Genomic DNA, 12305 nt, shown 5'->3' with positions numbered 1-12305 from the left:
GGATTACAAATAGAACATACTCTAAATGGAATATTTGTACACCAATCTGCATATACACAAAAGATCCTAAAACGTTTTTACATGGACAAAGCACATCCATTAAGTTCACCAATGGTCGTGAGATCACTCGATATAAATAGGGATCCTTTTCGCCCTAAAGAAAATGGTGAAGAAATCCTTGGTCCAGAAGTACCATATCTAAGTGCAATTGGTGCCCTCATGTATCTTGCTAATTGTACAAGACCTGACATTGCATTTTCAGTTAATCTATTAGCAAGATATAGCTCTGCTCCAACTAAAAGACATTGGAATGGGGTCAAGCACCTTTTCCGATATCTCAGTGGCACTATTGATTTAGGCTTATTCTATCCTTATAGTTCTAAATCAAAACTAGTTGGATATGGAGATGCAGGTTATCTATCTGACCCACACAAGGCAAGATCACAAACTGGGTATTTGTTCACTTATGGAGATACAGCTATATCTTGGCGGTCAGTGAAGCAAACAATCGCTGCTACATCTACAAATCATTCTGAATTACTGGCAATACATGAAGCAAGCCGCGAATGTCTTTGGCTAAGATCTATGATACAACATATTCAGGATTCATGTGGACTTCATTCATTTAAAGACTCATCAACAGTATTATACGAAGACAATGCTGCCTGCATTGCACAACTTAAAGAAGGCTTTATTAAGGGAGATCGAACAAAGCACATCAGTCCAAAATTCTTCTTCACACATGATCTGCAGAAACAGGGTAAAATTGACATTCAACAAGTGCGCTCAAGCGATAACCTGGCAGATCTCTTCACCAAAGCTTTACCTACTTCAACATTCAAGAAATTGGTCTTTAAGATTGGAATGCGTCGATTAAAGGACCTATAAACCACGGTTTTCATTGTTATCCGTAAGGAGGACGTCATTATTGGATATACCAAGCTGTACTCTTTTTCCTTCGTCAAGGTTTTGTCCCACTGGGTTTTCCTTGTCAAGGTTTTAATGAGGCAGCATAAAATATATCCAACAATACTTCAAAGTCCTAGCCGTTTACTCTTTGAATGGGTGCTTCGATACACTGGTCATCAGGGGGAGTGTTATAAATGTAGTAAGAATAAGAAATATAGTAGGGAAAATATTTCCTTACCTCTTATAAGTAAGATGCCATTGTATCCAAGCCCTATAAATATAGAGGCTATGCCATTTGTTCAAAATACATTCAATAAGAAATACATTCTCTCTCTCATTAATCTATAACAAAAAGAAAATATTTTGCATTTGTTTATACATTTTATTGCTTCCTCAATTACATCTTAAAAATCGTGTTAGGAAAAAAAATGTAATTTAAATCATATCATTTGTACATATTTTAATTGTGAAAAAAATGGAAAAGAACGTACGAATATAAATAAATAGTATAGTATTTTCTTATTATTAAATCGGGTTGGATATCGAAATAGGTGCAAAAACGATGGTGTACTTTTTCGTGTATTATTTGTCCCACATTGAAAAATAACAGAGATGTGGTAAATATACTACATATAAATATTTGAATTGTCCCACATCAGAAAATTATCATAAGGTGGGGTGATCTTAAAAATTAATATAGGAAAGTATCATAAATGATATTTTTTTATGTAAAAAATAAAGTAGAGAATCTTTTATTATTATAATATATATTTTCTATATTATATTCAAGTGATGTTTCTAATTTTTATATAAAAAACTAGTATTGGTGCCCGGCTTCGCCCGGGCTACCTCTACTTACCATTAATTTTTTTTTCATTAAATAAAATTACTTAGTTGCATAACTAATAAATTTATCATTAATATATTTTTATAACATATCCTAAAATTACGATAAAATAAATTTTGAGAGAAATTCACTACTTCCGCTATTAATATTTTACTTTTATTAATGAAACAATAGTAATAACATTTCACTACTTGCTCGTAATCATTGTTACTTTCACTACTCCCGCCGTAATTATTGTTACTGTCACTACTGCCGCATTAATATTGATAATTTCACTACTCCCGCCGTAATTATTGTTACTTTCACTATTGCCGTATTAATATTGATTATTTCACTACTCCCGTTGTTGTTTCTACCACTCTTACTAATCTCGTTGATAATATTGTTACTTTTACTGTTCAAATGAGTGATTACTATCATATAACTATATCCAATGTTACTACAATTCTTTTCTTTACTGACGAAATTGCTTATACTACTTAGGCATGCAATTTTAAGAGGATTATATATTTATATAAATATATTACATATATGCATTAAATCAAATCGAAAGAATTATGCAATATTATATATTATGGATTCTAACTTGAATTATTTATAACCTACTTATTATATTTTTGTATGTTAAATAATTAACATCTCTATATATCTAATAAACTATAAAGTTTAATAAAATTGCATAGATTTTAAATGTAATATATAATTTTATGATGATAATAATTAATACCATAAGTGTGCATGTTTATACTAATTAATTATTTTATTTTAAGGAAATTGACCATCTTCTAGTCTTCTATAAATATTTAGGAAAATTACCAGACATCTTTTTTCTTTTAGTTTACTTGAAATTGACCATCTTAATTAATTATTTTATTTTAAGGAAATTGACAATCTTAATCAATTATTTTATTTTAAGGAAATTGACCATGTTTAGAAAAATTACCAAGCTTCTATATAATTTAATTTTAACCCAAACTATGTAATATTTACATTGAGATCCCTTAATCGGGTCCATCACACGGTGCTATTAATTTAAAACTATATAGTATAATTAATTTGTATAACTTTCTTTAATTACATTGAAGTCCCTTGGTTCCTGGATTTAATATATAGTATTGATTTTACATTTCATTTGGCAAAAAAATATCGTTAAGAAAATTATGAAAATAACATAAAAATGATATCATTAGCGTATAAATTTCATATAATTTGTATATATATAAAATTGTGTATTTCTTAGTATGTTATATGTCCCACATTGAAAAATAATGTAGGATTATATAAAAATAATAGAATTGTCCCACATTAAAAGATTAACACAAGATGTAGTGGTCTTATGATTATAAATATGAGGCATTCTTGGAACTTAGTTATCAACCTAACATCTTTTGCGTCTCTTAAATAAGATGTTTTGACTTTTGATCTATCTATATAAATGATAAGACATAAGATGTAAATATTAAGACCTTATAACCAATTTTTGTTTACTAAGTTAATTGTTTACTAAGTTAATTACCCCGTTGCAACGCACGGGCATCCAAACTAGTTGTGAATAATTATTACTAGAGATATTCAGGCATCCAAACTAGTTGTGAATAATTATTACTAGAGATATTCAGGGCAACAAAATCAAGTTTGGCCAGATTCGACATGGTAAAAAAAATGATAATTGAAAGCAATATTTGAGTCATGCCAGATTGCCAGTAGTTATGACACTGAACGTGGACGAGGAAGTTAACGAAGAGGTAGAGGTGGGAAATTCAAAAGGTCATATCCTTTCCAAAAGTGGAATAAAAAAGATGGTTCACGCTAATCTCTGTCATCTTTTTGGTATATAAGTAGAACTCTATAAGCAGTCCATCAGAGATTACAAAGAGAAGAATATAGATGTAAATTTTGCTGCTGAGCTTAAATTTTTTGAAATGAATTATGCCGATTGTGATAATAATCAATCTTTTAATATCGGCCCTTTTTTCTGTCAATCTCAATGCCATCTTAAATACTTCTCCAGCTTGTAAAATTTATGGTTTTATCTTCAAGTGTAGTACAGTAGTACATTGTGAGTACTCAGTATATGATAAAGCCAAAAATTCAAATCAAAAATCAATTTGGAGAGCTGCTCTTTAAAGGTCGGGTTTGAAACAAATTTTGAAACTAAGACAAGCAAGGAAGAAATGGCTTACGCCAATAAATGTAGGCACGCGAAGATAGCGAAGAAGACATGGCAATTGTAGTACTGAAAAGGCAAGCAAGATGATGAAGCAGAACGAGAACTTGAAGGAAATATAGTTTTATTTTCTTTGTATAATAATGTGAAATACTAATAATATACGTACATATACAACGCGTACTGCTGTAATTTTATGATAGAAATGTATAACTGTTAACTTATACTCCCTCCGCGCCAAGGGGGAATCAATCCTAGTGATCCTTACAAAATCTCTATCATCATTTCCCGTCCACAAAAAACAGCTGCTGCACAAGTCATAATCATGTCTTCTACAAGAAAGACGAAAATCAATTGAGCATTACATCATGAGCCCTGTCAAGGTGCTGGTATGTCAAGGGGACATCAATTCGACAGTATTCCATTTCATTTCCTACGCGTAAGAAACAGCCTTGGCACAAGTCATAATCATACTTCCTGCAACAAAAAAAAAACAGCTAAAATCAATCAAAAACTGCGGTAAAAATTAATATTATGTTATAGTCAAGTCCTGAAAAGCGAATATAAGCATTAATCTTACATTTTCGACTTGAACCTTGGTCCAGAAATAGGTTGAAGCCGACAAATATCACAACTGATACCTGTGTGAACTATGGTGGTTATATTATCAGTCTTGTCCGAGTTTCTATTGGGCGATTGAAATCCCGCAGCTTTCTTAGCTGCATTGCTAGTTAATTCCTCATCTGATTTCAAAAGCTCAGCAAAATACTCTCTTTTCAGAGCCAAAATATCCTTATTCTTATTTCCAGGAGCATATTTAGACTTATAGCTCAAACGCTTGCTCTTAGACCACTTGCTTGAAGGAGACTTATAGCTCGAACGCTTGCTCTTATCAACGGGGATAGAAGGGCACAATGGAGGCTTAACAGACACCCCTACCACTTCACTTCTCTTTTCGATGCCATCAATCTTTTCATTGACAACGGTGGAATTAGAGACAGTTGCATTCTCGTGTGACAGTACTCCCGCTTCTAATTTAGGTTCTTTAACCATATCATTAAGGAATGGCCAATTATTGACAGAGTTCACGATTTTGACGCTATCAAGATTTTGGGAAGTTCCACTAGGATGAGCAGAAGAAGATGGCGGTTTCTGGTCTGAGATAAGGTGGTGAACAGTAATCCTAACAGGATTGAGACCTTGCCTTACTACATCATGTAGATCATCATCGTCTACTAGAGTAATCAAGTCATCGTCTTCATCTTTGTATGTAAGACGAAATCCAGAGTCTGATGGTAACTTGAAAAGAGAACATATCTTCAGCCACAGACTGTTCATGCTAAGGTCTAAACGCCCGTCTCCATTAATAGCAACATTGAAACGCCTAAGCGTCTCTTCATACTTAACCTGCCATAATAACAAAATATTAGACAACATATACAATAATATACCAAGAGCAAACTTCAGTCTTAAGCGGGCACATGGTAACAATGCAATTCTTCGTCCTTTGTTTAAACTTCTTGTCGCGAAAAAGTAGAATACTGGAACAAATTAATGAGTTTAAACACTAATTTCCATGTAAGTACGAGAATGCAACGATAATAGTAAATTATACGAAGTACAACACATCTAAGCTCACAAATCTACCAGACAAATTTGAACATAATATAATTTACGAGAAATTCAATAATTGACTAGAACGGAGGGAGTAATTGCAACGCCTCAAAGATACAAAAATCTAGGAATTAACGAGTTTAAGCACGCAAATTTCATCATCAAATTACGAGAAGGCAACGGAAATAGTAAAATTCAAACAATTGATCAAATATCAATGATCACTAACAATAAGATTAAACTTCAAGTAACAATCACGTAAACTAAAAAAATTAAATTAAGATTACGACGAAACAAAGATATAAACTTTTAACATTGATGAAAAAAGTACATCACATGTTTGATTAGTTACACAGTTAATTAAAAATTTTAAAACAAACAAACTAGGAATTCGGAAAATTGAGTTTGGAAGAACTAACCTTGATGACGAGAGAAGCCATGGATGAAGGAAGAGCGAGTGAAATCTAAATAGTATTGTAATTTAATTACTACGGAGTAATATTTATAGTACAGTATATATAGAGAGAGAGTTGCAGAGTAGTGTTAGGAATCGGAATATGGAAAATTTCTTAATAATTATATCATCGAATATGGAAAATTTCTGCCCTTCGAAAAAACAAAAAAGAATTATGGAAATTTCTTAATTTAGTGATTAAACTTGACGTATTTCAAATAAAATAGGTTTCACTTAAGTTGTGTTTTGAGTAGAGCTGGTAAATAATAACACGATACGAAAATACAATACGAAATCGACATGAAATTAATGGGGTTGGGTTGAAGTTTAATGATTCATTTATGTAAGTCAGTTGACGCGAATATGACAAGAGATTTAATTGGGTTGGGTTTGGGTTGAGCTCTGTAAACACGAACCCGACACGAATGACCTGTTTATTAAATTAATTATATTTGTTCCTGATCTTCAATTACATAAATCTACTTCGACTTTCCAAATATTTACGTGACACGAAAATAACTGGTTAGGGTTAAGGCTTAATCACCCATTTATGTAGATAGGTCAACACAAACACAAACACAAACACGAGATTTAATTGGGTCGGATTTTTGTTAAGGGATTCGTAACACGAACACGAACCTAACACGGCCCGCTATGTTGGGTACGTGTAGTTTTGAGTAATATTACATTGTCCGTTTTAGATTTAAAAGAAAAATAAAAAAATTAGGTCCGTTTTAATACGAAAGTGAGGTCCTTAATGGACTTCTGAACTCCTTACTATCACTTGAAATATCAAGCAAACCTAGGGGTCGTTTGGTTCGCTAAGAGAATTGAAGTTCCAAGGAAATAAGAGTTCCCATGATTTCGTAAATCACATGAAATGGAAGAAAGATGTTTGGTTGGAATGTGGGAAGTTAATTCCACAGGAATTCACACTTACCTAGGGGGCCTAGGTAAGCAACTTCCCACATCATGGAAGAATTGAAGTTCCTATGGAACTTCAATTCATGTGATTTGGGGCAAACAAACAACTCTCCCATTTTGCAAATCCCATGAATTGTAATTCATGTGTTTTAGAATGGGTAACCAAACGACCCCCTAGTATCGAGGGGTTCTGAGAAAAACTCCTCCGATGCCTAAATCATATTCTTGCTTCACATCTTAGCAACCGAATTCTAGCAGTGTTTCCTAATTGTAGGGAAAACTTGTAAGGGTGAAGGGCATCTACGTGGCACTGTTCATACCGGTGACAATGACAAGGCTCGGAAGGTTCCCATGTTCAAAATGAGCGATAAACGTAGCGTTTTAAATATCAACATCTTTAAAAGTGTATTTTGATTTGGATTGTATAAAATTCTAGCATGTCATCAACCTCTACATTTAGCTGGAGGGATCAGGAGTCAAGATTCGTCGTAAATTATTGTAGGAACGAAGCTGGGTTTAAATTCTACCTAAGGCCGAAACATCCATCTTACCTATATTTCGAATCATAGTTATTTTTTTTTTTAAAAGTTGGTATTATATTTTTTTTACAAAAACTCGCCTGGGCCATGATTTGGTCAACCTGTGCTTAGCTTTGTGAAGGAGGGGCTTAGTTACAGTCCACTAATTTCAACAAGCAGTCCATCAAACCAATCCGACAAGAAGACATGGTACAGGGATACCCTTTGCAATTTTATGAGCCAAGGGAACGAATCAAATAGTCAGCAACATGAGCACCTGGTTTAGAGTAATTTCTAGCAAACGACATTCCGCAGGCAGTATTAGCATTTGAAGAAATGGAAAAGATCCTAATTGCGCTACTAGGGGGACGCACACGATAAAATAGGTTCATTAAAAACTGCTAAACTACTCAATATGTCGACTGTAACTTGAAGCAAAGAAACACGCAAGAAGCAGATGTAAAATCAAGTGGTTACTCAGGAGTGTCATGACCAAGGTTCAAAACTGTCCATATCAGAACTGCTATTACTATATACACCCAAAAAATGTCGAGAAACAGAAAATACAAGTACACATGGAGAATAGCATGGGTTTAAGAGTCATTTTCTGAGTCAGAATTGGATGGTGAACCTGCATTTAATTCAAAAGGCCTGACCCGGTTCAAGTTGGCTTCAAGTGGGGGGAGTCCATCGTCATCATCACTGCCGTCACTTTCTTCTGCTTGTTTCGTGTCAAGTGCTGACAGTGTTCTGGATGTACTATCTATGGCTTCTAACTTGAAAGCTTGTGGCCTGTTTACAGTGGCAGAAGGAACCAAATAAGAGAAAACAATGTCATGACTAAATCTAGCAAACAAGTCATTCAGGTCGACTTTGGATCGAGTAATTTTGGTATAGTTTTATCCGACAGTTAAATGTTTTGTTCAGCTTCTTTGCTTTCATAAGCTATAATGTTGTAATAGCTCCATCTGATTGATGTATCTTCCTTCGTCATAATATTTTGATGGGAAAGGGGGTGGCTAACATAAAATTAAAAAAAAAAGAATAAAAAAAAAAAAGACTCGAGTTTTCACACATGCTAATTAGCTACATGAAACTAAGCTACTTTGGTTTACGAGTGTTAAGTCTGTTAAGACAGCAAAAGAAAGTATAAACAGGTGATGGGCTGAGTGCATACCATTCAGAACTTTTTTCAAGCCGGCGAACTTGCTCATGAAATAGAACCTGCAAAACAATACATGCCACCTTACTACCAGCTTCAAGAGCCTCCTCCCTGCCACTTACGTCAACTACAACAAAACTCCCTGTCCAATGAAACAAAAAATACACTTCATTAGTTATAATTATACAAAAACTAAGAAGAGAAAGAAGAATATCACTTCGAATGATAGCTGGATGTCTTGTATATAACCAAACCTTTCTTCATCCACATGCTCTTCTGAAATTTAGCTGGAAACAATGCCAACGACTTCTCACCTTTACCATCCATAACCTGAGAAACGTATAATGAAAATGAAAAAACCAAAAAAAACACGACAACTGGCCTGTAACATACAGAAGCTAACATAAAAGATTGCAAGTTTGTTTCGTGCCACTTAAATTTTTAATTCTGTCTGTAAGTTAGGGTAGTGACCTCCCTTTTCCTACGCATTACCCTCATGTCTACTGCTCCAATGCTTAAGTTGTAGGGGTTTCCTTACAATCATAACAATAACAAATCAATTGTAAGCAAATAATGACTCCTTGCCTGCTACATCAAGGTCGAACAAGTCAATGTTCTGTTTCATCTTTCATGTGAAAGAAGTATAATACTCCGTATTAGACTACGAATGAGAAAATTTTTAACTCTCAACTGATGGGTCATCTGTGAAAAAAACAGTTTCATATATAATGTTCCTTGCTTCGTAGAAGAGTCCAATGAGTCTTGGAACATGTAACTACGTAAGTAGAAGGATAATGTTGTGTAGAAAAGGTTTTAAGCAGTAGATGATGATGATCGGTGACCAAATTGTATTAAACCTCTCAGCAAAGACTGCCAACACAGCTTCGATACAATTTCAAAGCTTATTAGTAACATGGCAAACTCTCTCGTCCTTGGGCCTAGACGGTTACCTATCATTAAAGTACATAATAGGAGCTCCCTACCGCGATTATGCTACAGCAAGAGTCTCAAAACAAGGCCAGAAAACTATAGGACATCAAAATTTCCTATTTTCAGATACTATTCCGTACAGAACAATAGACTAGAGCCTCGGTATAAGATACTTATCATACAAGCTAATACTCGATCATATTCATCCTGCATTCACAATCCACGGACCGAAAATGGGCTGAGATTCGTACAGGCTATCAATCACCGTCACACACAATCATAGGCAATGAAAACATAACTACAGCAGAACACTCAACATTTCACCAATCTACAAATTAACAGCAATTCCCAAATACAGCTATAATCGGAACTGAAACCGTAATCCTAAACCCTAAACCCTAATCCAAAAGAACCAGCAAATAAAATCAAGCTGCTACATATGAAGCGCACAAACAACCTCAAGTACTACAACATTCTTGTGAAAAGTATTGCCCAATCGAAACCTTATAGTATTGCTCCCTCCACCTCAATCATTTATTTAATTTTTTCAATTTTTTAATTAAAAAGGTAAACAAATAATCGAGATAGGGCGAGTACTTCAGTTAGTTAATTGTAAGTGGGATTTAAAGCAAAGGTAAACAAATGACGGAAACGGACCTCAATAAGATTAGAACCACGCAGGGAAATAACTTGCATAATGGATTGACCATTTTGAAGAATGACATTAACATCTTCAACTCCTCTCTTCAAATTCTTCCTACCTCCTCCCATTTTCTTCGATAAACAATTAACCAACAGCGACAGAAATAGCGGCAACGGTAGCGACGGCGGCGGAGATAGTTGATAGGGAGGACGCTGATTTTTGGAAGTTGTGAGCGGTTTTTTTGTGTTTTTTTGCGGGGTTAAAAGGTGGAGGAGAGATTTTGTTCATTTCAGTTAAATGGGCCAATTATTGGGCTGGGTTTTGTTCTTGACCCATTGCCCAAATGAGCTCTAGAAATTCGAAGTGAGTCCAATAGAGTTGGAGATGAATGTTCAATAGAAGCTACGAACAGCAATCTTGTTTGTAGTTTTATTTTTCTAACGTGTATCCCGAAAGCATATACACTAATAAGCTCAAACTACCAAAAAAAAAAAAAAACTTAGGGGGTGTTTGGTTGGAAGGTATGGAATGGATGGGAATGGATTGCACTGATTCAAGTATTTGGTTGACCATTTTTGGAATGGATTTAGAAACCCAAGGGTTTCTCAATCCACTCCAATCCCTTGGAATCCCATACTCTACTCCTCCCCCAAGTTTCTAAATCCAATCCCCCCTGGATACAAAACCTAAAATTAAGAAAGAAAGAAAAACCCAAATTGCTATTGTTCTACTCTACGTAAGTCTTCATCTTCTACTTTCATAATATTTTTTTTTTTTGCTTTTATAAAAAATTTGCTTGTGATTGTTCATAGGTATACATGATTCGTTGCAATAATACATGTGTCTATTGTTTTAAACAATATTTACGGGTTGTATGACGACTCGTATGACAATTGCGTTAAAAAATTGTGTTGTTGTATAAGTAATATTGAAATATGCACATGATTGAATTATTTTCGCAGGATTGAATAGTAGAGTTCATTGTCTATGACCAGTTACATTCCGTCTGTTGATTGAATTACAATCCATTACAAAACTGAACCAAACAAGTGTTAAAAGGTATGGGGTTCAGTCGTTTTGTTGGGAGTAAAAATGTGCGGATCCAATAGTATCCTTGTTGCGGAAGCACTTGCTTTAAAAGAAGGTATTTTAGCAGCTAAATATTTAGGAATCTCAAAGTTAATTGTGGAGGGTGATAACTTATGTGTTATTAACTCGATTCGAGGTACTTGGCAAATTCCGTGGGAAATTTCTAGTATTATCAAGGATGTGAAATTAGATCTTCATTTTTTCGATGAAGTGATAATTAAACATTGCTTTCGTGAAGCCAACAAGGTTGTTGACTTCATGGCTTCTGTTGGACATAAGGTTGCTGACTTCATGGCTTCTGTTGGACATTCATGTCCAACTCTTTCGAGGTGGTTTGATAGCCGGTGGCTTCAACTTACCTCCCTCATTCGAAAGGATGAGATAGGTTGGTCCTACCCTAGAGGATCAATCTAGTTTTCTCATCCCAATCCATTCCATTCTCACACTTTGAACCAAACAGCCCCTTAATAAGGAAAGATTTATAAGATATTCTCATCATATATGCGGTATAAACTTACTTTTATCGTAATTAATAAAAATATATAGATATTATATTATATAGGTGTCCATATATTATTATTGTATTTAAGAGATATTCTATTACCTAAATATGATGTGTCCCTCTAAAATAAATCTAGTTATTCTCTAATTCTTTCTCATATATTTTCTCTCTTATTCATAGCACACAATTACCACGAGTCTTTAACCCTAATTTTTTTCTGGCTCTTCGAATTGGTACGACCTCTGTTCTCTATCTCTTTCGTAATTGTATTCCGTTCTAGATTATCCATGTATGCTAGTTCTAGTATTTCTCTATCTTCACATTGATTGCATGTTTATTGTTAATCTTTTGCGTCTTATCAATTTTTATTGTAAAGTTTTCTTAAACTTGAGATCTGCGTGTAACATGTATTATATATGATGTACATACGGAGTATTGTTTTGTTTATGATAACTTCATCGTAACTTTGTGTGTATGTGTATTCTTTTTATTTCACCATAGTACTTTTAATTTATCTAATTTTATTAGTTTAATTGTTTATTTTAA

At 34.0% G+C, this 12305-nt stretch overlaps 2 protein-coding genes across 2 annotated transcripts; both read right to left on the bottom strand.

Moving 5' to 3' along the window:
- Positions 1-4042: 4042 nt before the first annotated feature.
- Positions 4043-6016, bottom strand: LOC141653095 (protein NBR1 homolog). The gene is made up of 3 exons (XM_074460737.1): positions 5957-6016; positions 4504-5330; positions 4043-4400 (listed from the first exon to the last, which is right to left on the bottom strand). Exons 1-3 carry the CDS (start codon positions 5975-5977, stop codon positions 4274-4276), a joined length of 975 nt encoding a protein of 324 aa, XP_074316838.1. The 5' UTR covers positions 5978-6016; the 3' UTR covers positions 4043-4273.
- A 1859-nt stretch (positions 6017-7875) lies between these two features.
- On the bottom strand, positions 7876-10430 carry LOC141653093 (uncharacterized). The gene is made up of 4 exons (XM_074460734.1): positions 10183-10430; positions 8850-8925; positions 8611-8737; positions 7876-8225 (listed from the first exon to the last, which is right to left on the bottom strand). The coding sequence occupies exons 1-4, from the start codon at positions 10294-10296 to the stop codon at positions 8027-8029; spliced, it is 516 nt and encodes a 171-aa protein (XP_074316835.1). The 5' UTR covers positions 10297-10430; the 3' UTR covers positions 7876-8026.
- Positions 10431-12305: the final 1875 nt, after the last annotated feature.

This window comes from Silene latifolia, chromosome 4 (genome assembly GCF_048544455.1).
Source record: "Silene latifolia isolate original U9 population chromosome 4, ASM4854445v1, whole genome shotgun sequence".
Taxonomy (NCBI): Eukaryota; Viridiplantae; Streptophyta; class Magnoliopsida; order Caryophyllales; family Caryophyllaceae; genus Silene; species Silene latifolia.
Note: the sequence above shows the minus strand (reverse complement) of the source record. Positions and strands in the feature narration are given on the sequence as shown.